At 52.8% G+C, this 25,813-nt stretch overlaps 4 protein-coding genes across 5 annotated transcripts; 2 read left to right on the top strand and 2 right to left on the bottom strand.

Moving 5' to 3' along the window:
• Window positions 1-75: 75 nt before the first annotated feature.
• On the top strand, window positions 76-2,296 carry MRPL53 (mitochondrial ribosomal protein L53). The gene is made up of 3 exons (XM_004612055.2): window positions 76-333; window positions 411-523; window positions 601-2,296. Exons 1-3 carry the CDS (start codon window positions 242-244, stop codon window positions 735-737), a joined length of 342 nt encoding a protein of 113 aa, XP_004612112.1. The 5' UTR covers window positions 76-241; the 3' UTR covers window positions 738-2,296.
• Window positions 2,297-4,294: 1,998 nt separating this feature from the next.
• On the top strand, window positions 4,295-8,350 carry MOGS (mannosyl-oligosaccharide glucosidase). Of its 2 annotated transcripts, none has more exons than XM_004611997.2 (4): window positions 4,295-4,826; window positions 5,017-5,243; window positions 5,798-5,994; window positions 6,413-8,350. In XM_004611997.2, exons 1-4 carry the CDS (start codon window positions 4,475-4,477, stop codon window positions 8,154-8,156), a joined length of 2,520 nt encoding a protein of 839 aa, XP_004612054.2. In that variant the 5' UTR covers window positions 4,295-4,474; the 3' UTR covers window positions 8,157-8,350. The 2 variants fall into 2 exon arrangements, with proteins under 2 accessions (XP_004612054.2, XP_054976538.1); XM_055120563.1 differs by having other exon boundaries at window positions 4,460-4,484.
• Window positions 8,351-8,545: 195 nt separating this feature from the next.
• On the bottom strand, window positions 8,546-10,961 carry WBP1 (WW domain binding protein 1). Its single transcript, XM_004611996.2, has 4 exons — window positions 10,743-10,961; window positions 9,702-9,804; window positions 9,396-9,572; window positions 8,546-9,215 (listed from the first exon to the last, which is right to left on the bottom strand). Exons 1-4 carry the CDS (start codon window positions 10,809-10,811, stop codon window positions 8,758-8,760), a joined length of 807 nt encoding a protein of 268 aa, XP_004612053.1. The 5' UTR covers window positions 10,812-10,961; the 3' UTR covers window positions 8,546-8,757.
• Window positions 10,962-11,451: 490 nt separating this feature from the next.
• Window positions 11,452-14,683, bottom strand: INO80B (INO80 complex subunit B). The gene is made up of 5 exons (XM_004611994.3): window positions 14,473-14,683; window positions 14,080-14,272; window positions 13,753-13,871; window positions 13,279-13,448; window positions 11,452-12,070 (listed from the first exon to the last, which is right to left on the bottom strand). Exons 1-5 carry the CDS (start codon window positions 14,528-14,530, stop codon window positions 11,540-11,542), a joined length of 1,071 nt encoding a protein of 356 aa, XP_004612051.1. The 5' UTR covers window positions 14,531-14,683; the 3' UTR covers window positions 11,452-11,539.
• Between the last annotated feature and the right edge of the window lie 11,130 nt (window positions 14,684-25,813).

Raw genomic sequence — 25,813 nt, 5'->3', positions numbered from 1 at the left:
AGGGCCTCTGCCCTTTTTATTTCTCTCCTTCACCGTGGCGCAAGAGGACTGTGAATGATAAGGATTCCCTGAGCGCTTACTTTGGGCCCCTTCACACCCGGGGCCACGAGCATCGTCCTCCCTACTGGCCGGGCTTCCCTCTGGATCCCGGGACCGCAGAAGCCCGCGCAGGCGCACACGCAGCCGGTCGGCGAGGAGACGCTTCCGCCCGCGCGCGAGTCCTTCCGGGGCGCGGGTCATCATGGCGGCGGCCTTGGCGCGACTCGGACTCCGGGCCGTCAAGGAGGTCCGGGTTCAGTTCTGCCCCTTCGAGAAGAACGTGGAGGCGACGAGGTAGCGGGGGGCGGGCGGGGGCGTGCTCTCCTGGCGCGGGGGCGGCGCGGGGCGCTCACGCCGTCTGCCCGCCGCAGGACCTTCCTCCAGGCGGTGAGCAGCGAGAAGGTGCGCGCCACCAACCTCAACTGCTCGGTCATCGCGGACGTGCGGCACGACGGCTCGGAGCCCTGCGTGGACGTGCTGTTCGGTGCGCGCGCCCGGGGAGTGCTGGGGGGCGGGAGGCCGCGTTCCCCTGCTCGTCTGACCGCGCCGTTTCGTCCGCAGGAGACGGGCACCGCCTGATCCTGCGCGGCGCCCACCTCACGGCGCAGGAGATGCTCAGCGCCTTCGCCTCGCACATCCAGCTCAGGGGCGCCGCCGCGGCCAGCGAGGACAAGCCGCCCGTGGGTGCGGGCCGCTGACCGGGCCGGGGGCCGACCCGCGAGCCCGACGCCAGGAGGGCGCTCCCAGCCCCTCGCCCCTCTGCACGCGGGGCCGGGCGCAGCCGAAATGCCCTGGGACCCCACATTCAGCCCCCGGCTCTGGGACGCGCCCAGATCCGGAAGGGGCATCAACATACTTGAATTTCTTGGGCTTCTTACCCTACACTCCTAGCTTAACCCTTTTGCATTTGGCCGCTTGTACCACGGTTAGTTGCCGAATCCAGTGCTGCCTGTCCTCGTTTCCCGCCACTTCCAGTGCATTGCCTGTTCCTCTTGAGTTGTTTTTCTTCTCTAACTATAAAGGCATTCTACTCTTATTATTGTTTTTCTTCGCTTTCTTGTTCTTGGACCCATTCATCTCTGTTCTGGGCAAGCTCGACGTTTCCTTTTCTGTTTTTGGTAGGGCTTTTCTGAACTCTCCCTTTCATTTGGCTGTGATCTTGATTTCTGTGCTGTAGTGAGGTTGTCTGCCTACTGTCATAACTTTTCTTCTGATTTGCACCATTTCTCTGCAAGCTGCAATTGATAATCTTACGAACACGTAGTTGCATCTCTCTGATTTGCCCTTTTAAAAACACTGCATCTCTTCAGCCACTCGAGCTGAAAACCAGATTGTTGTTTCTGTTTTTGTTTTGTTTTTTATTTTCTGGGTCACACCAAGCCATGCTCAGGGGTTACTCCTGACTCTACACTCAGGGATTAATCCTGGAAGTCCTTGGGTGACCATATGGGATGGCGGAGATTGAACCCGGTGTGAACTATGTGCAAGGCAAATGCCTTACCCGTTGTACTATCTCTCCGGCCCCTGTTGCTTCTACTTTCATCTTATTTTTTTCTATAAATCCAGTCAGTAAGTTAAGACTGTTCTGTTTTATTTCATTTTACTGTTTTTTTTTTTTTTTGGTACACCCAGTGGTACACAGGGTTTACCCCTGGCTCTGTGGTTAGTAATCTCTTCTGGTGGGCTTGGAAGACCCAGTAGGTGGTGCCACGTATCTAACTGAATCAGCTGCAGTGCTATACTAGAGACAGAGCCTGCTGTATTATCTCTCTGGCCCAAGAGTATTGGTTTTCTTTTTTCTTGTATTTGTTTTCTGTTTTGGGGCCACACCTAGTAATGCTCAGGAATTACTCCTGGTAGGGCTTGGGGGGACCATATGAGATGCCAGAAATCAAAAACAGTTCAGCTGCATGCAAGGCAAATGCCCTCCTTGCTATACTGTCACTCTGGCGCCTAGAGAATATTCTGTTTCTGAATGTTTTGAAATGTTTTCCTGGAACATTTCAAATATCCTGAAATGTTCATTCCTGTATCATTCTTGCATTCTCCGCATCTTATTTTCTAATGTTTTTGCTGTGGCTTAATTTTATCTTGCTGAAAAACATCACTGGTTTTCTCTCTCACTACTATTTGCTTCAGAGAACAGTGCTTAAGTACTTTCAGACTTGAAATGTTTTTTCAAACAGAATTACCTCCTGTTCGTGTGGTCCATAAAACTTTTTAAAAACTAAAATCAAATAAAAAGGATTAGAGTGCATGACATGTATTTTTTTCTTTTAATAACAATGGTTATTACAATGGTGTTGACATGTATGGTCTTGGTATACAGTGACCTCACGTCACCACCACCAGAGTGCCCAAGAACCTCCAAACATTGGGGATGTATTTCCTTAGAAACAATTATAAGGGGTGGGGATGTGACTTCAAAGTAGAACACTTGCTTTGCATGTATGACACCTGGATTTGATTCCTGGCACCACACACTCAATTTAAGCGTATAGTCCTGAATACATGTATGTACATATATCTAGGCACATATACGTAAAGTGTGTTGGCCTGTAGTTGGATTTTGGTATAACTTCAATGAAAAATAGACAAATTCATTTTCCAACATCTGTTTTCTCATTTGTAGAATAGGGATAATAGTATCTAATGGGACTATTGGATGAAATGAACAGGTCTGTGAAGTGCCTAGAATGTAACTGGGAGCATAGCAAGTATTATCTCAAAGTCAGCAAAGAACATACATTTACGTTCCCCAGCTCTGATGAACTGATCTCATTATCTCTGGCAGCACTTACTTTTACTTAACCACTTGACTCATCTTTGCAAGTGGGGATCATTCAACTATTGCTCTAACCAAGGATTCAGTGCTGCTTCTAGATTGTGAAATTAAGGTTTGGGGCTGTTTTCTCTGTTCCCAGCACCTTGCAGAGTGGTACAGAGCAGGCAGTAAACACTTGTTGAGTTAGAAATACGTAGCGTATAAATGATTAGTCTTAGGATATAAAGATAAACCCAGGTGTATAGTAAGCACTGCAGCTGTGAACCAGGTGCAGTGGCAGTAAGAATGACGACAGGGTTTGGTCAGGTGATTGTTTGAATGAGCAAAAAGCCTACAAGTTGAAGGGGACACTGGAAATCAGACTACAGTGAAGTGTGATGTGGGTTTTCGGCATAAAATACTTGGGTTTTTTTGTTTGGGTTGTGGAGTCATACCCAGCAGTGCTCAGGACTTACTCCCAGCTCCATGCTAAAGGATCACACCTGGTGGGGTTCGGGGGATCATAGGAGATGTTGGAGATGGAATCTGTCAGCCATAAGTGAGGTATGCGCCCTATCTGCTGTACTGTCACTGGCCCCTGGGTTTTGTGTTTCGATCACCCAAGGGCTCACTCCTGACCGGGTGGTGTGGGGATTAAACCCAGTAGGCTTTGTTCAAGGCAAAGCCCCTTACCTGCTGTACTCACTCTCAGGCCTGAAGTATTAGTTTTGTCTTTTGGGGCCACACCCAGAGGTGCTCAGGACTTATTCCTGGCTCTGTGTTTAGGGATTACTCCTTGTGGGGCTGGGGTTCATATGGGGTGCCAGTGATGAACTTGGGCTGGCGGAGTGAGTGCAAGGCAAGCACCCTACCCACCGTCTCTCCCCAGCCCATAAGTTGCATTTTTGAATGGCCGCAAATGTTGACTGTTGTGCAGCTGAATATGCTGATGCTACCTTTCTATAGCCTTTCCCGGGCTGATGCTGAGCCACGCATCCCTCCTCTATACTTGTTTGCTTCCTCAGTGGTAGAAACGGGGTGAGAAAAGCTGCTCCAGTTGCACTCACTATTTTGGTCCCTTCTGGGTTCATCTAGAAACGGAGATATGATTTGTTTAAAGTCACAGGTCACTTCAAAAAGAGATCCCAGGCTTCCACTTGGTTCTGTACCTGCCACCTTCCGCCTCACAAGGGACAAATATGGATGCAAGAGAATTCGGTTCCTCTACACCTGAACTGCAAGTCAGCCACTTCCCGCCACTGCTCAAGGTCCAAGTACTTGATCTTTTTGGTCTTAAATACCTGATTAGAGGAGTGGGGGCGGTTAAATAAAAACACAACAGGTGTAGCATGATGTTAATATACATATATATTTAAATTCCAGTGTAAGATTCATTACTTCTGGTCTGCTAACTGGGCTGGAGACTGCAGAACGGGCTCTTCACCTAAGAACTAAGTCGGTAGTGGGCAGGCTGAGGCGGGGCGGAGAACCCAACCCGGGACCAACCGAACCCCGAACCGCGCCGAGCGCAGGCTTAGCCTGACGTGGCGGGGCGGGACTTCCGGCGGGGGCCGGAAGCGGAAGGGAGGCGCGGCTGACAGCTCGGCGGCGGTGCAGGCTCGGACCGCGGCGGGAGGCGCGGCGAGTCGGAGCGCGGGTCTCGGGGCCGGGATGGGCCGGGGTGAGCGGCGGCGCCGCGGGCCGCCCGCGGACGGCGCTCGGGGAGCGGAGAAGCGGGCCGGGCCCGCGCGGCGGGACGGCCGGGGCGGCGGGAGCCGGGGCGGCCCTGGGCGGTCGGCGCTGGCCGCTGCGGGCCTGGCCTCGCTCGTGCTGCTGGGCCTGGCGGGGCACTGGCTGCTGGGCTGGCACCGCGCGCGCCGCGCCGTCACGCTGCACCCCGCGCCCTCGGCGCTGCCCCCCGACGCCGCCAGCCCCGCCGTGGCCCCGGAGCTCTTCTGGGGCACCTACCGCCCCCATGTCTACTTCGGCATGAAGACCCGCAGCGCCAAGCCCCTGCTCACCGGTAATCCGGCCCCGGGGCGGGCAGGCAGGCGGGCGGCCTCTCCCCCTGGGCGCCCCAGTTTGAGGCCAGAGCCAGGGTGGGGAGGAACGGAGCAGGAGCGCTAGAGGCAGGGTCGCCCCGACCTTCTCGGAGACTCAGAGGGCCCGGGCCCCTACTCTCTCCTGGACTTACGTGGCCATTCTACCCCCAGGATTGATGTGGGCGCAGCAAGGCGCCACCCCGGGGACCCTTAAGCTCAGGCACACGTGTGAGCAGGGAGACGGCGTGGGTCCCTATGGCTGGGAGTTCCACGACGGCCTCTCCTTCGGGCGGCAGCACATCCAGGATGGGGCCTTGAGGCTCACAACTGAGTTCGTCAAGAGGCCCGGGGGTCAGCACGGAGGGGACTGGAGCTGGAGAGTGACTGTAGAGCCTCAGGTCAGGGCCTCAGGACGCCCTTCCCCCAGCCCACCGCCTCCCCACCTCTGGGGCTGCCCACAGATGCAGTGTGATAGGCTCAGGCAGGGACTCCGGGTGTGGCCATCCGGGTTTGAATTCTCCCTTCCACCCTGCCTGCTGAGCTCTGGAGGCCCACTTGGAGCCCGCCCACTACATGGTCCCCGAGCACTAAGCTGGGAGTGGATGTGGAGCGCCCCACCCCCTACCCCTCGCCCCCAATTAGAAGCCACACCTGTGTGATCAGTTTGATCGCTGCCCACCTCATGTCTGTAAAATGAGGACTGCGACGAGCACCTGACTCACATGAAGTGCGCATGAAGTGCAATCGTGTGTGAGAGCTTCGGGCAGAGTCCCTAGCACAGTGCTCTTATTGCCCAGAGAAGCCCGCTGAAGGCTGCTCCCTCCTTGGCCTTCGCACTGCCATGCATCTGGCTGAGCACGGGGCTCCCGCCCGGCGCCTTTCCCTCACAAAGGCAGCTTCTCCGAGAAACTGGCCCTCTAATGGTGTGTTTCTTTCCTTCTTGGTCACCCAGGCCTCAGGGACCTCTGCCCTCCCTTTGGTCTCCTTGTTCTTCTACGTGGTGACAGATGGCAAGGAAGTCCTGGTGCCAGAGTCTGGGGCTCCAGGACAGGTGAAGTCCATCCGTGGACATAGCAGTGAACTTGGTGACTTCCATTTTACACTTTTGGCACCAACCAGCCCAGGGGAGTCTGCTCCCAAATATGGCAGGTAATGGGGACAAAAGGGTGGCTAGTGGGGAAGGTGGCATGGATGCCCACTCAGCCAACTTTCACCTCCCCCGTGCTACCCTCTCTGTCCACCAGTCATTTTAATTCTCACCAGGCTATTTGTTGCACTGCCAAGGTCATCCCATTCTGACTCCCCCACACTCCATTTCTTTATAATTCCCACCATTTCCCCTGACATAATATTGCCCTTTGGGGGGCCGTAGGGAAGGGCGGGCCACACCCAGCAGTGATCGGGCTTTATCTCTGTCAACACTCAGGGATCACGCCTGGCAGTGCTCTAGGGAAATTATGGGATGCCAGAGGTTGAACCTGCTTTGGTCACATGCAAGGCAAATGCCCTCCCTTGCTGGACCATAGCTCCGGCCCCTAATTTGCCTATTTATCTTCTGTCCTTTTAGCTACAATGTCTTCTGGTCCTCCAACCCGGGACTTCCATTGCTGACAGAGATGGTGAAGAGTCACCTGAATCAGTGGTTTCAGCATCGGCCTCCAGGGGCCTCTCCTGAACGCTACCTCGGCTTGCCAGGCTCACTTAAGTGGAAGGACCGGGACCCAAGGGGGCCAGGACAGGGGCAAGGGCAGTTCTTGATACAGCAGGTGACCGTGAAGGTCCCCTTCTCTGTGGAGCTTGTGTTTGAATCCGCCAGTGCTCAAGCAGGAGGCAGCCGTGCCCTGGGGCAGCTGGCAGGTAGCGTCCTGACCCGGGCCCTGGAGGAGCATGCCACGGCCTTCCGCAGGCGCTTCGAGAAGACCTTCCGGCTGCAGGAGAAGGGACTCAGCCCCGAGGAGCAGGCTCTGGGGCAGGCCGCCCTCAGCGGCCTCCTGGGCGGCATCGGCTACTTCTATGGACAAGGCCTGGTGCTGCCAGACCTGGGTGGGGAGGGGTCCGAGCAGAAGGGGGACCCCGCCCTCTTCCCACCTGCCCCTCTTTTCACGGCCGTGCCATCCCGGTCCTTCTTCCCGCGAGGCTTCCTTTGGGATGAGGGCTTCCATCAGCTGCTGGTGCAGCGGTGGGACCCTCAGCTCACCCGAGAGGCCCTAGGCCACTGGCTGGGGCTGCTCAATGCTGACGGCTGGATCGGGCGGGAGCAAGTGCTGGGGGATGAAGCACGCGCCCGGGTGCCTCCTGAGTTCCTGGTGCAGCGGGCAGCCCATGCCAACCCCCCGACCCTGCTTCTGCCCATCGCCCACATGCTGGAGCGCGGCGACCCTGCCGACCTGGCCTTCCTCCGCAGAGCCTTCCCCCGCCTGCGGGCCTGGTTCTCCTGGCTCCACAACAGCCAGGCAGGGCCGGTGCCACACTCTTACCGCTGGCGGGGCCGGGACCCCGCCTTGCCAACCCTGTTGAACCCCAAGACGCTGCCTTCGGGACTCGATGACTATCCCCGGGCTTCGCACCCTTCAGCCACTGAGCGGCACCTGGACCTGCGGTGCTGGATGGCACTGGGTGCCCGTGTGCTGGCGCGGCTGGCAGAGCAGCTAGGGGACACAGAGGCAGCAGAGGAGCTGCGTCCGCTGGCGGCTTCACTGGAGGCCGAGAAGAGCCTGGCGGCGCTGCACTGGGCCCCTGAGCTGGGCGTCTTTGCCGACTTCGGGAATCACACGAGAGCCGTACAGCTGAAGCCCCGGCCCCCACACGGGCTGCTGCGTGTGGTGGGGCGACCCTCGCCTCGCCCACAGTATGTGGACGCCCTGGGCTACGTCAGCATTTTCCCCTTTCTCCTGCGGCTGCTGGACCCCAAGTCACCCCACCTTGGCCCCATGCTGGAGGTCATCGCCGACAGCGGCCATCTCTGGAGCCGCTTTGGCTTGCGCTCCCTGGCAGCCTCCAGCCCCTTCTATGGCCAGCGCAATTCAGAGCACGACCCGCCTTACTGGCGGGGCGCCGTGTGGCTCAACATCAACTACCTGGCCTTGGGGGCTCTCCACCACTACGGGCAGCTGGAGGGCCCCCACCAGGCCCAGGCTGCCAAGCTGCACAGTGAGCTCCGTGCCAACGTGGTGGGCAATGTGTGGCGGCAGTATCAGGCCACAGGGTTCCTGTGGGAGCAGTACAGTGACCGGGATGGGCACGGCATGGGATGTCGCCCTTTCCAGGGTTGGACCAGCCTCGTCCTGCTGGTCATGGCTGAAGACTACTGATAGAAGATGGAGGAGTTGGCCCCACATGCCATCTGGACTGGACGGGCAAGGTGCATCCTTGCGGCCTCCCCCACCCCTTAGGTACCAGGGCTTTCGCCCTCATCTCCAGTATCACCTGCTGTTATCCCACACGGCCCTGGGGTGAATGTGAATCAGAGTCTATTTTTTTAAATAAATGGGAAAACCACGTCAAACTAATGCTTTTGCCAGTTTTGCCTCCCGCCAGAGTCTGAATTCAGTCCAGGCCTTAGGACTGCCTCCTGTTGCTGAGAGAAGGTGGGAGAAATGGCCACTGGCCATAGTCCTCTCGCGCCCCCCCCCCACCACCATCCTATCCCGTCGAGTAGTTTAGTGAGCTGAGCTCAGGTCCACCCAAATCCACAAGCAGCTGGTTCACATCTCTTTAATGAGATCAAAGGCTCCTGTGTATGTTTTGAGGGGTTTGAACGTGGACAGTCCCTCAAACGCCGCCCCTCAACTCAGGGCTCCAGCCCTTCAGGGCGGACTGTAAGAGGGCAGGGAGAGGCTGAGAAGGGCTCAAGGTGATGGGGCCAGAATGCTTTCTGGCTGGGTGAGCCATCCACCGATCCTCCCCGATTGCTTACAGGATGTCCCCTTCACTGGAAGCCAGCCCCACAGGAGAGACCTGGGGTACAGGATTGAGGGGCAGTGCACAGGGGGATTGGTCCTCCACACTGGGCAGGGGGGCACTAGCTCGAGCCACCTTGAATGGCTCACCCTCACTGGAATCAGGACAAGGATAGAGCTCGATGCCCGAGTCACCAGTCAGGCGGCGAGAGCGGCAGGAGGGGGGTGTAGGGACAGGGCTCCCGCAGGCCCCAGGCTCATCCTCCTGATGGGGGACGGTCTGGCGGGAGGAGACCCCTTCCATATTTGTTCCCTCGAAGTGAGTGGGGCAGCTGGATGCAGAGGACCGGCAAGTACATTCGCTGGAGGCGGTCAGGGGGCAGCCAGGGGCCGCGGTGTAAGGAGGTGGTGGCGTGCCGGGGCGGTGAACCACATCTTCGTAGGCTGGGGGTTTGAAGGCGCTGAGGAGGCCTGCAGGAAGAAAAGCAGAGCATGGTTTGTTGAAGGCCACCCTGGGCAGGTGTGGCAGTCTCTCTGATCAGGGAACAGGAAAACAGTGCTTTAGTGTCTGAAAAGGGAACATAAGGATGACTCCGGGTTCAAGTTTGGGAGAGCCTGCCGATAGTGAGCCCAAAGCCTCAAATCACTCACGAAGGTCAAGCAGTGAACCAGCAGGGGCAGGGCCCGCCCCGTGGCACGCCCCGTGGTAAGCCAACAAATTGATCTCACGCTGCCGCTGCTGTTGCTGCAGCCGGAGTTTAGCCCGTCGATGGCGGAAGGCGCAACAGCAGCTAAAGAGGATGAGGACTGTCCAGAGCAGCCAGAACCCTGCAGGGGATGAGGAGGGGGTGCTGTAGATCCAGCCCAAATGCAGACAACGGTCCTCGGAGTCTGCCACTCGGAGGGCCCAGAGAAGGTGGGTAGAGGGACCTGCCGGCAGCCCCCTGGGAGACTCACACCAGAGCTCATAGTAGTAGGTGCAGCAGCCCGTCTCCCCGCAGCAGTGGCCACTCTCACAGAGGTAGGGCTGGTTATTCACTCCTGGGCACAGTTCTCGAAGCTGGGAGCAAGGAAGCACTTAGAAACATAAGCGATTCCGGTCCAAGACACCGCCCCCACCTGCTCCCTGCATGCACACAGTCCCACCCAGTGAATCCAGTTTAGCCTATGGGCTCTATGGGGAGGACAGGAGAGTGGTGCTGAGTGGAGCGTTTGAGTATCTGAAGGGCTGTCACCACAGAAGAAAATCTGGAATAGCAAGAATGGGTCTAGAAAACAAGATGCAAAGAAGGCTGACTTCAGCTCTGGGTATAGGAGACTCATCTCGCTGGAGGCCGGGCACCCCCAGGGTATTTTCTGTTAAGGGAGTGTTTCCTTGTAGACTCGAGTCTGAGCTCTCTGAGTCTCAGACAAAGAATATGGGGTGTAAGGCAACATCCTCCAAAGCCAAAACTGCCTTCATCATACCCCATCAGCTGACCCCCCTCCACCCTGCCCCCCATCCCCCCACAGCTGGATCTTTCCACCCGGGGTCTCAGGTTTCCTAGAGGAGTGGTGGAGGCGTGAGACCCACAGCAATACTCCCAAACAGATGGGTTCACTGGGGATGATAAAGGGTGGCATCCAGGGTGCAAGTCTGGGGTCCAGCTTTTCTTCAAACTGCTCCCTCAAGAGAAGAAGCTGCCCGACTCTGCTGTGACAATAGGCACACAGAAAAACATCACAGATAACTGTTGTACGACAGCGGGCCGCTCCCTGGGGCTTTTCCATGCCTCTGGGCACTGAGCCACGGGATGGGGGTCTATGAAGCTACAGGCAAAGTCAACTGCATCTGCCTTACCAAGTTTAGACAAAGACTAGAAGGGACGTGTTAAGGAACTTCGCCTCGCCGTGCATTCGGCTCCATCGAGTTCCTCCCGCACCCCCAAAAGTAAGGGATAAGGAAAGGGGTTAGAAACAAATGGCTGTCATGGTAGGCTTTGGGAGCTGATGGGATACCTGCTGTTGCGGCACCCGAAGTGCCCCCCAGGCCTCTTCGCTGCCGTTCCCGCTGCCGGCCCGAGCCATTCCTCCACCTACAGTCCCCTGAAGACCACAGCCTCCTCTACCGCCAGCCGCCCCGCCCCTGCCACCTCTGCCGCCACCGCCATAGCCCCTGCCCGGCCCATCTCCGCTGCCGCCACCATCACTCCGCGGCCCGAGCCTCCATCCGGGGAGCGCTCTGCCAACTAGAACCCCGGTTTCTCTGCCCCACCAATCAGCATCGTCCTCCGACAGGCCCACCAATCGGAACTGACCAGAGGGTTCTCCCTGTGACCAATCGGCGGCAGCGCCCCAGCCGCTCTCCCAGGCAAGCGCTTGCATAGACAAAGAATTGGGGCAAGATTCGGCCCACCACCCTAATTGACAGCATCGGTAGCCAATAAGAACAACAGAATGGGCTTGACGCGATTAACCAATGAACGGCCACCCAGAAGAGCAAAATTTCTGCGGATTGGCTTGAATTCTATTCGGGATGACGCCAGCTGCTTGACCACGCCAGGTAATCCGGCCTGGAAGAGGCTGGGTCCCCAAAGTCAGTCCAAATCTTCCTTTTGCTCCTTTTGCTTCGGGTGCCCAGACGCCGATGCAAGCTCTGGTGCTGGGTGGGTGGTGGGCAGAGTGTGTGCCTACCCATACCCAGGCCCCCAATGCTGTACAAGTCGAGGCACCAGACGAAATTTAATAGGGTGAGGGTGAGGGAGACACTGAAAACGGGAGGGAAGAGGCCGCAGAGTTCGAATTGGCGGAGGATCTTAAGTAGCCAGAAGGGGTGACCCCGGCCCCTCGGGGCCCCCCAGCCGCATCTGCAGGTTGATGCGGTAGCACTGCAGGCTGCAGAGCGCCTGGCCGGTGCGAGAGCAGGCGTAGCGGCGCGGGTGCGGGCAGCCCGGGACCGAGCATCTCGGAGGAGGGCCCGGCGGGCACGTCCGCGGGGGCAGGGCTGCGGGGGTGGGGACGCCGGGAGGGAAGGAGAGGGTGGACCCCTGGGCCCCGCTGCTGTAGCGCACCATGGGGGCCGGGGCCACGGCCCGCCCTCCGCGCCGCTCACCCCTCGCCGCCCCTCGGCCTCCCCGCCCGCTCGGGGCCGCAGTCTTGGTGAGGCGCTCGATCGTCTGGTTCTTGTGCTCCTCGGCCCGCCGCGCCGCCTGCAGCCTGCGCTTCCGCGCCCGCTCCTCGCGCTTCAGCAGCATCTCTTCGGTGAGCGCCGGCGGCGGGCAGCCCCCGGTCACCGGCAGCGGCAGCATGGGCGAGGGCTGGCTCCGCGCCTTCTGCAGCAGAGCGCGCTGCGGAGGCAAAGGGAGGGTGTCAGGAAATGGGCGGCAGAGTCGGCCCGAAGAGCGAGAGGCCCTGGAAAGCAGGGTTACCTAGAAAGCAGGTGTCACCTGGACTCCTCTCCCCCGCCATGCCAGCGTTTGTCTGCTACTAAATATCTCGGATACACCTGATGCTCTCCGTCTCCACAACCTCACCTTGGCTCAAGCCACAACTACTCTCCTGATTACTTCAACAGCTTCCTAGGCGGGATCCTCACGTCTCTTCCCCTCACCCCCCACTAGGAAGCCAAAGTAATCACCTGAAACGTGAATGGAATACACCATCCCGTGCTTAGTTACACTTAACTCTTCTCTTTGACCCTACCGAGGAGTATTCCACTCCCAGGATCTTTGTGCCTGCTGGCTTCTGTCTGGAAAGCTCCTCTGGCGTTGGAAATGTCTCTTTAGACAGGGTCCCTAATAATCATATCTAATATTAGGGTAATACTAATACTCTCTTCCACCACTTTTACCCATCACCTATTTTTGTTATAAGTCTTACAGCTTAAGGATCATTCCTGGCGGGATCATATTGAACCTGGATTGGCCATGTGCAAGGCAAACACCCTCCCCACTGTACTATCACTCCAGCCCTAAAAAATTTATTTATGTGCATGCAGTTGACTGGTTTCGATACCTGACACCAAATAAGGCTGCCTGAGCATTGCCAGGAATGATCACTGCACACAGACAGGAGTAAACCTTGAGCAGCAATGGGTACGGTATGAAATGCCACGCACACTCAATTATTAATGAGGCTGGGGATATGGCTTAGTGGTAGACAACTTGCCTTGGATCTGAGAGATCCTGGCTTCCATTCCCAGCACCACCCAAAAATTTTTACTATTTACCTCCTATTCAACCCCCTAATTCAGCTACATAGTAATGCCAGTCCCATTAGAAGGGAAACCGTGTTTCGTCTTTTCTACTACTATCCTCACTGCCTAGCAAAGTTCTTGGGGCAAGGGAAATTCTCCATGTATATTTGAAAAATGAGTAAAGCATGAACCATCTGGGTTGGAGAGATGACTCAAAGGGCTGAGCTTTGCATCAAGAGGCCCAGGTTCAGTCCCCATACCACTGGGAATGACTCCCAAGCACAGAGCCTCGGGCATCCTCTGAGCACTGCCAGATGTGGCCCAAAAGCCAAATTCTGATTTTCTTTTTAAATGAATGACCTGCCGCGCAGTGAGCAGCCGTTCGTTGATCTCCTTCTTGAGATCGCCATTGTCATCCAGCTCCCCCTTCTCTAGGGCCTCCAGCCACCTCTGTTCCTCTTCTTCTTCTTGACCCCCTAAGCCTCCTGACAGGTCCCGAAGTGGTGAGGGGGAAAGATTACTGTCTTCATCTGGAAAGGCAAGTTGGAGAGAGAACAGAATAGTTCAGGGGCTGGAGAGAGAGAGAAAGCTCAATGGATTAAGCACATGCCTTGCAATGAAGGAGTCCTGGATTTGACCCCTGAACTACATGGTTTGAACTACATCGCAGCTGAGCCCCAACCACCAAACAAGTAATCTTTGAGCACTGTGAGGTGTGCCTCCCCCTCAGCCCTGCAAAAAAAAAACAAACCAAAAAAAACCCCAACACTAACCCAGCTCTCTTCACCAGGTCTAATGAGAAGCCCGGCTTCCCCACCTCCAAATCCTTCTCACCCAGCCAGGCACGGTACTGCTCAAGGGGGACCCCTTCCATAGGCTCCTCTTCATTATCCACAACCATAAGAGGAGAGGGTGAGCGAGGTCCTTCGGGAATCACAGTGAAGGTGGGTACACTGCAGAGAAGCAAAACTGCTAAGTAAACTGAGCAAGAGTCTCCAGCTCAGTAAATCCAAGCTTCCCCACATCCTCTCCGGTTCTTGCAGCTTTTACATGGGTCCTGAAGTCAGTGCTCACTGCATCTTCTAGAAAGCCCAGTGGGCTTCTTCTAATGCTACCTGCTCCCAAGGCTCCTGATGAAGCCAGGGTTCGTCGTGGCCTTACCTCTTGGTGCCAAGGACCTGCCCCCCCAACTTGATTTTGAGCTTGAGCTGCGGCTTGGCAGGAGACGGCTGCGTGGGCCCCGCCTCCTCTTCCTGGTGATGTTTCTTCTTGTGTTTCTTCTTGTGCTTCTTGTGCTTTTTCTTGTGCACTGCGTGGCCGTGGGCACCGGCCAGGCTCAACTCCAGCGCTTCCCCTGCGGAAGGAGAGCCTGTCACAGGTGTGGGAAAGCGCTGGCCGGGGACAGCCTCCAGCACCCCTGTCCCTGCAGGGTCCCACTCCCCCAGCAGCACTCGCCTGCCCTCTGCCCACCTGTGGCCCAGGGAGCTCCGAGAAGCGAGAGACGCGCTGGCTTACGGACAAAAGCCTAAACTGCCTCGCTGGGCCCCCACTTACCCGGCTCAGGGCCCTCCATGGACCCAGAGGTGCTCCCGCGTCGCCACAGCTTACTCATGGGATCCTGCGAGGAGAGGGGGCTGGAAACGGTCGGACACAGGCAGGCATGCCTCTTCCGCCCCGCGGAAGTCCTGACAGCTGCGGCATAACGAGCCACTTCCGGTACGGAGCACCATGCTTGTGCGGGGCAAGCCCCTCGGCTAAAAGTCTCCGCCAGGAACCACGCTCCGCCCAACAAAGGTTCCCGGGCCGCGGGGAGGGGCGTGGCTGCCCCTCGCCACGCCCCTCCCCGCTGCGGCCGAAACTCAGCGCGGTCGTGATGGCATCCCACTCCAGACCAAATTAGGGTCTAAATTATGAGAATGTAAACATGACTCTCAACATTCCCGATGCCTCTTTGCAACTCACCAGTCCGTGGAAAAAACTCTGCAAAGTGTAGAAGAGTGGAAGTGCTCTTTTAACAACATAAATGCAGGACCGGAGGGAGAGCTCAAGGGACACGGTACATGCATTGCACCGGGTAGGTCATCTACTACTTAAGGACACCCCATTCCAAGCGCGCACCGCCAGGAGTGATGCCTGAGCACAGGGCCAGGAGTAAGCCCTGAACACAGCCCGGTGTGGTCCAGAAACTAAACCAAATACAAATGGGTGCGGGGCAAATGGTTTTCAAGGGATCAGAGGGAAGAGAGAAGAGGGTAGGAGTTGAGGCACTTGTCTTGCATGCTGCAAACTCAGTTCTATCCATGTCAGCGCCTGTGCTTCACCAAGGTCTTCAAAAGTGACCCCCGAGCACAGAGCAAGGCTAAGCCCCTGAGCACCAGGGGTGTTGTCCCAAAACAAAACAAGACAAAATGCTTTATGCAAAAAACTGTATAAAATATGTGTTTGCTCTATGTGCTGATCTAAATAGTAACAGTGACTTTCAAAATGTGATCCTATTTGTAAAGGTGTGCTACTATGTACGTATTTACTTTGTTAGGGCGTGGATCGAGATCTCCCTATAACGACAAAGAGACTCCAGAGACTGCAAACAGCAAGCAGGGTTTATTGTAAGACTGGCTAGCCAGGGTCCAGCCGCCTACACGGACATGCAGGTCCAGCAGGTTGGGCAAAAGACCCCGAGCTTCTCCAAAGGAGATCTTATATAGGCCTTCCCCGGCCGTTACAGCAGAGCCCGCGCATTTCATAGCAAATAGATTTGTAATATTGCAAACTTTCTTAACCAATCCATTTAAAAGGACATCACTCCTTAGCCTATGGTTTTAGAGATCAGTATTCGCGCCAATATTCAGGAATGTCCTGGTTCTGGGGGCAGTCCTGGGTCTTGTGATACGGGTCATGTGATATGGGTCTGGTTATCTGGTCTGACCACCACCCTTCTTGCGAACCGGGGTGCCTGTATCTGAATTCCTTGCTCAGGGGCAGAAAATCAAGTTATTCTAGAATGCGGGCTCCTGTAAAAAGAGTCTTAAGAAAGCTAAATAGATTCCTGTGATCTGTCCTGGGCTAGATCCCCACAACTTACCGGAAATGAGGAATTTATACTGTATCATTAATGGGGGTTATCTTTAGAAACTGAGAGTGGGCTGGAGGATAGTAAGGCAGAGTAGGAAATTTGCCTTGCATGTGGCTAACCCAGGTTCTATCTCCTGCCTCTCATATGGTTCTCTGAGCACCAAAAGGAGTGATTCCTGAGTGCAGAGCTAGGAGTAAGCCCTGATCATCGCTGGGTATGGCCCAAAAACCAAAAATAAAATAGAGGGTGGGAACTTACACTATCTAGATCTGTAATGAATCCCCCCCTCCACCACCCAGCAAGTGTATATCACATTTATAAGGAAAAAAGCAACACCTATAGAGACTTGGGGAGGGGATTTTTTGGGAAGTGTCAAAGTCACTATAGCATCTCTCCATAGACACATATAGAAATATATATGTGCAGGCCAGAGAGTGCCCACACGCTAGCACACAGACATTGCCTGCAGGAGGCGCCGGTTTAGTGCTCAGCACCACATGGTCCTGACACTTTCTGGTCTCCAGAGGACCACCAGGAGCAGCTCTGAAACTAAGCACCTCCAGGTGTGGGTGCAAATGTATGTTAATATAGGGATTCAGGCTACAACCGGTTGTGCTCAGGGCCTACTCCTGATTTTGTGTTCAGGGGTCCCTGTAAAAAACTAAGGCACGCCGAGGGGCGCGTGCACTCTCGGGCTCTGCGGGAGGCTCTGTCTCACCACCCGCGTTCGGTGCTCTGGAACCGCAGTGTGTGGACTGGATCAGGATGGCCGGTGGTCAAGGACAGGCGAAGGAAGAACAAGGACCAATCTGGTTGCTGATTAGTTACCGTTTATTCAATCTTCCATCTTTCTCATCTCCCGCACTCCCAGCTCAGTCCTCTCTCTCTTCTCTCAGTCTCTCCTCCTACTTGTCTCTCTCACCTTCCCTCTAGGCTACACCCAGCCAGGAAGCAAAATCAACATAAGAAAGCCCTTCCTTAGGGCAGGGCATTCCAAAGCCCTTCCTGACTCTTAAGGTTTTTCTCCTTTCCTTAGTCCAAACACTCATTAACATCTTAATACTAGTTATTTTTGTATGGACATAGCAAGAGATACATTGAGGCTTCCAAGGCAGCTCTCCTGGCAACATCTTGCCACAGGCTCAGACCACAGCACTCAGGCCAGATTAATCATTCCTCACCCTAGCAGGGTCCAAATATAGTTATCACTGTTTGGATCATGACAACATTTGTCCATGATCAAGCTCTTAACTTATAGTTAAGCATTAGGCACTTTGGCCAGGCCCATCTCGATGCCAGGGTAGCACACAACTCACCGCTTGCCCTGGGTCCGTCTCGTCCCTCGTTGGGACCCTGCTTTTAGGGTTTTAGGAAGTAAGGGCAGCTGAGGCTTAGATCGAGAGAACAGATGCCCAGGAGGAAAATATCATGTAGAGTCAAATGACTCCCAGGTTATAAAAGCATAGCATTTGCTAAGTCTTCCTGTGTCCATACAAAAAGGACATTGCTCTGAATAAACTATGCAAAGGACTCAAGGAGAAGAGAAAAACAGTATTTACAAGTCAACAGAACACTAAGAAAGAAACTACAAATAAACAAAGAGGAGTGGGAGCACTGTAATGGGAGTAACCCAATAAACCTAAACTACCTGAGGCTATGTAATCCTACAGGTCCCTTAAGCTTGTCAGGGAACCAAATGTGGTGCCAGGGAGCAAACCATAGTTGGCTGTGTATAGAGCAAGAGCTGTAACTCCTTTTCTGTCTCTCTGGCCTGGTAGCCCAACAATTAAAAATATAGGGGCGAGGGAGAGAGGACAGCCTGTAGGGTGCTTGCCCACCTGGGTTTAATTCCCAGAATCCCATAGAACACCACCAGGGGTGATTCCTAAGTACAGAGCCAGGAGTAAACCCTGAGCACCTCCAGGTATAGCCCCCAAATAAAGACAAATATTTATATGTTTATATACATACATATATATGTTTATCTGAACAAGGTAGAAGCCAGTGAGCAAAAGCCAGGTATGGGCTGGAGATCTTAGTCTTGCGTACAGCTGACCCAGGTTCCATCCCTGGCTATGGTCAACCCTGAACCCTGCCAGAAGTGATCTCAAGGCACAGAGTCAGGAGTTAGCTCTGAGCATAGCCCACAGCCAAGTGAGGCCCCAAACAAACAAAAATAAAAGAAGTGATTCAAAACATTCTATAATAAAATTCTGTGGCTGGTGTGATAGTACAGCGCTAGGGAGCTAGGCCTTGCACAGGGCGGGTCGGCTGCAATCTCCCCTGAACCCTGTATAGTGCCCTGAACCCATCAGGAGTAATTTCTGAGCTTAGAGCCCCGAGTAAGCCCCTAGCACTGCCAGGTGTGTCTGTAAAACAAACAAATTATTTTCTGGCATCAGCCTAATATTGAAGGTTTCTGAGAGGATGGGAATAGATGGGACTTTCCAGAAACAGCCAGATTTGGAGGACTGTGGGATCCAAAAAGACAGAGGCCAGGTGGGGCTGGCCCGATAGCATAGCGGGTAGGGCATTTGCTTTGCATGCGGCCGACCCTGGTTCTAATCCCAGCATCCCATATGGTCTCCTGAGCACCACCAGGAGTAATTCCTGAGTGAAGTAACCCCTGTGCATCTCCGGGTGTGACCCAAAAAGAAAAAAAAAAAAAGACAGAGGCCAGGTAGGATTGGCTACAGAAGGTGGGCTGGGGAGATAGCTCAGGGCTGGAGGGCATGGCTTGCGTGGAGGAGCCAGGAGTATGATACTGTGTATTGTGTGGTCCATATGGAGCAAGCCCTGAGCAACTCTGAATTATAGCTAAATATGACCCCAAAACAATAGACAAACAAGCGAAACAGAGAAAAGAAGACAGGAGTGATAGTACAGTGCATAGGGTATTTGCCTTGTTTGATCCCTGACATTTCATGTGGCCCCTCAGAGTGATCCTGAGTGCAGAGCCAGGAATCACCCCTGAACACCTCTGGGTGTGGCCCCAGAAAGGGGAGAGAAAGAGTGGGGTAAGAAAAAAGAAAAGGAGGGGCCAAAGTGACAGTGCAGTGGGGAGAGAGTTTGCCTTGCATGTGGCTGACCAGGGTTCAATTCTCAGCATCCCATACCATCCCCCAAGCACCGCCAGGAGGAATTCCTGAGTGCAGAGACAGGAGTAACCCCTGAGCATTGCCAGGTGTGACTCCCTCACCCAAAAAGGGAAAAGACTGGCCACAGACAGTCCAGCGAGTAGGGCACTTGCCTTGCATGTGCCAACACAGGTTCCACCCTTGAAACCCTGTATGGTTCACCAAGCACTGCCAGGAGTGATCCCTGTGTGCAGAGCCAGGAAACAGCCCTGAGCATGGCTGGCTGTAGCTCTCTAACAAAACACAAAAATAAAAATAAATTTTAAAAGAAAAAGAAAATGAACTTGAGACGCATGGAAGATGCTGAAGCACAGAGTAGCAGCAGCCTCCTCCATCTTGTGCAGTGCAGCAAAGGGCAGATTATTCAGCTCAAATACCAGGACACATCCTCGAGAAATAAGGCAGTCACCCTGTGTCATCCAGAGTTAAAATGAGGAATCACGGACTAGGGCGATAATAGAGCGGATAGGGCTCTTGCCTTGCATGCGGCCCACTCAGATTCAATTGCCAGCATCCCATAAGGTCCCCCGAGCACTGCCAGGAGTTAATTCCTGAGTGCAAAGCCAGGAGAAACCCTGAGCACCACTGGGTGTGATCCCAAAACCAAAAACAATAACAACAACAAAGAAAGAGAAATCATCTAAGGCTAGAATCTGTCAAATAGCCTAAAACTTAGCATCTTGCTGGAACATTGACTCCTCCAAAGAAGTGCCTTAAGGGAAATGCTATCATTTTATGATGAGGAAACTGAGGCTGGGAGGGATAAAATGATTTCCCCAAGTCCTGTGGTTAGGGAGCAGTAGAGTCTCAAACATAGGCTTCCTGACACCCTTCCTCAACATCCTGATGCCTACAGCAGGAGGAAATGGTAGTCCTAAGATAGCCACTGGTCACATTATTGTATTTTGTTTTTACTTTTGTTTTGTTTAGATTTGAGCATGTTTGCAGGCTGAAGAGAAGAACTTTGTTCTTTAGAAAGCGCTCTTAGCTTTATTTTAAAAGTAGAACTAATTTTAAAATCATGTCAAAAAGAAATAATTTCAGACTCACAGAAAAGTAACAAGAAGAGTCCAAGAATTCTCTTATCTCCTTAAATCAGAATTTGTCATTGTTGACAATTACCACCCCACCCTCTTCTTGTTGTTCCTTTTCTGATCTTTCTGAGCAGCTTGTAGACATGGAGCTATTCCATCAATAAATATTTTACCACATATATACTAAAAACAAGGACAACCATTCTAGAATCTTTGTGCAGCCCTCCCATCCAAGAATTTCATGTTGATACAATTGTCTCCAGCCCGCAGGCCCCATCCAAATCTCCATCAGCTGTTGAGGATCCGCTTTTCTTTTCCAGTTGGGACCCAAATCCAGCATCTTGCATTGAATTTACTTAGTTGTCTGTGCTTGTTTGTTTTTTCTGTTTGTTTGTTTCAAGCTTTTTGAGTCATACCCGTGATGCTCAGGAGTTACTCCTGGCTCTGTACTCAGGAATTCCTCCTGGTGTGCTCGGGGACCATATGGGATTCTGGGAATTGAACCCGGGTCGGCTGTGTGCAAGGCAAATGCCCTACCTGCTGTGCTATTGCTCCAGCCCCTGTTGCTTGTTTTAACAAGGGAAAAATACTATTGTAAATGAGGTACTTAGTCCATTTAGCATATTTTCTTTCTTTCTTTCTTTCTTTCTTTCTTTCTTTCTTTCTTTCTTTCTTTCTTTCTTTCTTTCTTTCTTTCTTTCTTTCTTTCTTTCTTTCTTTCTTTCTTTCTTTCTTTCTTTATTTGCTTTTTGGGTCACGCCCAGCGATGCACAGGGGTTACTCCTGGTTCTACACTTAGGAATTACTCTTGGAGGTGCTCAGGGGACCATATGGGATGCTGGAATTTGAACCTGGGTCGGCCGCATGCAAGGTAAACGCCCTACCCACTGTGCTATCGATCCAGCCCCCATTTGGCATATTTTAAAAAGTGCAATAATTTTATTTATTATTGAAGTTATAAATTAAACAAAATTTGCGCCCAAGCGATAGTACAATGGGTAGGGCGCAGAGTTGGATCCCAGGCATCCCACATGATCCCTGAGTGCAGAGCCAGGAGTAATCCTCCAACCTGCCGGGTGTGGCCCCCAAACAAAAACAAAACAAAACAAAGAAATTAAACAATACTCATAGGGCCAGAGTGATGAGCAGCGGGGAGGGCATTTGCCTGGCACGCAGCCAACTGGGGCTCTATCCACAGCACCCCATACAGTGCCCTGAACCCTGCCCAGAGTGATCCCTGAGTGTAGAACCAGGAGTTAACCCTGAGCACAGTCGGGTATGACCCCCCCGCCCCCCGCCAAAAAAAAGCCACACAAACAAAAAGAAACAATTCAAATTGCAAACACAATCCTTGAAAGTCATAGTCACATATCCTAGAATTGAGGAGGGGAAGGGTTCCTTCCACTTTCAGGAGTTTCATCAAATATTGGAACTCATGAATGGTGGAGGCAAAAAGAAAATAAAAAGATTAAAAACAAAAATGGAGGGGCTGGAGTGATAGCACAGCGGGTAGGGCGTTTGCCTTGCACGCGGCCGACCCGGGTTCGATTCCCAGCATCCCATATGGTCCCCTGAGCACCGCCAGGGGTAATTCCTGAGTGCAGAGCCAGGAGTGACCCTTGTGCATCGCCAGGTGTGACCCAAAAAGAAAAAAAAAAAAAAAAAAAAAAAAAATGGAGGCAAAAAGGCAAATTTCAACCAAGTGAAAGAAGTGAAAATTTGGGAACTGGACATGTATGTGACAGTGGTATTTTGGCTTTTGTTTGCTCATTTTGGCCAATCCAGGGGTGCTCAGGGCTAACTTCTGTCTTTGTGCTCAGCTCATGCCTGGTGGGGCTCAGGGACCATATGTATTGTCAGGGATTGAACACAGGTCAGCCACATGCAAGGCAAAACACCTTCCCTGCTGTACTATGTCTTCAGCCTAGTTGATTTGTAACACTTGCTTTGTACCTGGGTTCAACCCCTGGCACCACGAAATACAGAAAATAAAATAAGAGAAAAAAACAACTTTCAGAAAGGAGTATGTTAGCGGGCAGGTGGGTGGCTCAGTAACAGAGCACTTGCCTGGCCTGGGTTTGATCCCCAGCACAGCCAAAAAAGAAAAGAAGAAGAAGAGTATGTTATTAAATAAAACATTTACCATTGTATGTTTCTTCCTAAGAATACCGTGTAGGAAACCTGTCTCTATATTAGATCTAGGATGGAGAATGTGGATCCATCCACCCTCCTCCCCTTAAGGGCTCTCTAATAGTTAAAAACAAAGACTTTAAAAAAAAACAAAAACCCTCCAAGCTCCTTCTCCCCTGCAAAGGGGGTAGAAATCCTTAGAAGTTCCAGGGTCGCTTCAGCAATCCAAATTAGTCTGTTAGAGTCATCACAAGCGTGACTTCCTTTCTCTCTCTCTAAATTCCTGGTTTAATAAGGACTTGTTTACTTTAAAGGGAGAAGGTTCTCAAACATTAGACTCTTCATAAACAAAGCTCTCAAGATCAACTTCATGTTTTTTTTTAATTATTTAAATACGATGACTTATAAAGTTGTTCTAAATATAGTTATTTCGGAGTCAACATTGTGGGTTTTTTTGTTTGTTTACTTGCTTTGCTTTTGGACCCAACTCACTGTGCTCAGGGCTTACTCCTGTGCTCAAGTATCACTCCTGGCAGGATCTGGGGCCTCTCCTGGTGGGGCTTGGGAGGTCATATATGGTGCCAGAGATTGGCTTCATGTAAGGCAAGCATCTTATCTGCCTGTGATCTCTCTGGCCTCTTCAGCACCAACTTTAGGAAGCAAATATTTTCTTTCTTTTGCTTATTTTGGCTTTGGAGTCATACCTAGCAGGGCTCAGAGCTTACTCCTGGCTCTCTTCAGCAATCACTCCTGCTGGTGCTCAGGGGACCAATTGCAGTGCTGGGGATGGAACAGGACCCAGCCTTAATCATCACCCTGCCCCAGTACTATCTCTTTGGCCCCTTACCATGCTTTTCAGGGATGGAGAGATAATACAGCAGGCAGGATGCTTACCTTGCAAGCAGCTGGCCTGGGTTTGATCCCTGGCACCTCATATGGCCTCCCGAGCCTGCCGTGCATGAGCTCTGAGCACAGAGCCAGCAATAAGCCCTGAACACTCCCGGGGTATCAGCCCAACTCACTGCCTTCCAAAAATAACATTGCTTTTTTCCCCCTGCTCAAACATTGCTTTTCAACACCAGCTATGCTGGAGAACTCTGGAGAGATATTCATGGTAACATATGCCAGCACCTCTACTTCGCTTCTGGGGCTCCAGGGCAGATAGTATTCTTTTTCTTCTTTTTTTTGGAAGTAAAAACAGATTTTATTTGGAAAAAAAATAGGAACTGGATCGATTTTATCATTTTTTTTAATTGAATCACCATACAGTTACAAAGCTTTCATGTTTGAGTTTCGGTCATACAATGACCGAACCCCCATCCCTCCACCAGTCCACATTTTCCACCAACAATGTCCCCAGTATCACCCCCTTCCTCTCCACACTCCACCCCCTGCCTCTATGGCAGACAATTTCCCTCATACTCTCTCTCTACTTTTGGGCATTATGGTTTGAGATACAGATACTGAGAGGCCATCATATTTGGTCCATAGTCTACTTTCAGCACACATCTCCCACCCCGAATGATCCCTCCAACCATCATTGACTTGGTGATCCCTTCTCTATCCCTTCTCTATCTCTATCCTTCTCTATCTCTATCCCTTCTCTTCCCTCTCCCCCAGCTCATGAGGCAGGCTTCCAACTATGGAGCAATATTCCTGGCCCTTGTCGCATATTATATTATTTTATATTCTACAAATGAGGGCAGCCAGACATTATTCTTCATTAAATATATTATTTTACTTTCCTTTTCTGTCTGGGGCCATAGCTGGCATTGCTGGAGCCACTCTCAGCCCTGGGCATGGGTTTTGCTCCCAGTGGTGCTCAGGACCAGAGCGGTGCTGGCGAGGGAACCTGGCATCCCACAGACAGAGCACGCACTCAGGACTCCGCGCCAGCATTCGGGCCCCTGAATGCAGTCCTTGGGCCTCTCTGTGCGAATGCAGGACACTGCACATAGTTGACAGCCCCAGGTCACAGGCCAGCTTCTCAGCTGTCCCTGGAATGACAGCTTCTGTTTGTTCCTGGTAAGTTTCTCAGCAGTAAGAGGGGGGTCATCGCTGAGATCATTTGGGTCCCAACAAGCAAGAATGATGCCTTTGAGTAGGGGTGAGTGATCTCAGGCACCCGGTTATCTGTCGTATTTTCAAATGGGGATGGAGAAATCCCCTGGGAAACAGACCAGAAATACATCTGTGGTGAGCTCAGCACCCCTCCTCTATCATAATGCTTTTGCCCTGCAGTTTCGAAAAGTCCAAGAGTTGGGGCCAGCGATATAGTGCAGTGGGTAGCACACTTCCTTGTACCCGGCAGACCCGGGTTCAACCCCTAGCATCCCATATGGTCCCCTGAGACCACCAGGTGTTGATTCCTGAGTGCAGAGCCAGGAGTAACTCCTGAGGATCACTGGATGTGGCTTCGAGACCAAAGCAAACAGACAAGCCCACAGGTAAATGGCCCCGTGCTAGTCATGCGCTATTCTCGCAAGCAGCCAGGGCACACTCAGAGGACGCTGTTGTGTAAGATGTGAGGAGACAGGCATGTTTTAACAACCCCACCATCGCCCACAACACACTTAATTGTCTGCATGGCTGCAACAGTTTTGTATCCACTTTATTTCAAATTCAGCCATGACCTCAGCTTTTCTGCCTGGGCGTTGGCGCACTCTAATTATGTCTTTTAGTTGTTGTTGTTATTTGTTTTGTTTGGGGGCCACACCCAGTTCAGGGGCTACTCCTGGTGCTTTGCCCAGGGCGGAGGGGCGGGCAGTCACTTTCTGCTGTGCTGGGCCTCCCGCAAACCATGTGCAGTAGTCCTTTGAGCTCTCTCCCATGTATGGGTAATTTTTTTTTTAAGTAGCACTGTAGCATTGCCACGTGGGCAACAGTAACGTCTCCATTGTGAGACTTGTTGTTACTGTTTTTGGGATATCAAATACGCCACAGGTAGCTTGCCAGGCTCTGCCATGTGGGCAGGATATTTTCAGTAGCTTGCCGGGCTCTCCTAGAGGGACAGAGGAATCGAACCCAGGCCGGCCATGTGCAAGACAAATGCCCTAACTGATATGCTATTTTTTTGTTTGTTTGTTTTTTTTGGGTCACACCCGGCGATGCACAGGGGTTACTCCTGGCTCTTGACTCAGGAATTACCCCTGGCGGTGCTCAGGGGACCATATGGGATGCTGGGATTAGAACCCGGGTCGGCCGCGTGCAAGGCAAATGCCCTACCTGCTGTGCTATCGCTCCAGCCCGATATGCTATTTTTTTAATGGGATAAAGAGGGACAAAAAAAAAAAAATTGTTCAAGAGACACTGCAGGTTTCTCTAGAGAGAGGAGAGAGTCTCATGGAGTAAAAGAAAGGAATTCCACAGCCCAGGTTGGCATGTGAGTGATGCCAGAGCAGAATGCCTGATGGTGTCGTTTGATCAGTCTTGATCTGGAACATTTCCTCACTCACCAGCTTTCCTGATCTTTTTCTTTTCTTTTCTTTTCTTTTCTTTTCTTTTTTTTTTTTTGCTTTTTT

The sequence above is a fragment of the Sorex araneus genome, chromosome X (genome assembly GCF_027595985.1).
Source record: "Sorex araneus isolate mSorAra2 chromosome X, mSorAra2.pri, whole genome shotgun sequence".
Taxonomy (NCBI): Eukaryota; Metazoa; Chordata; class Mammalia; order Eulipotyphla; family Soricidae; genus Sorex; species Sorex araneus.
The sequence above is the reverse complement of the archived record's forward strand: the minus strand, read 5'-3'. Positions and strand labels throughout refer to the sequence as shown.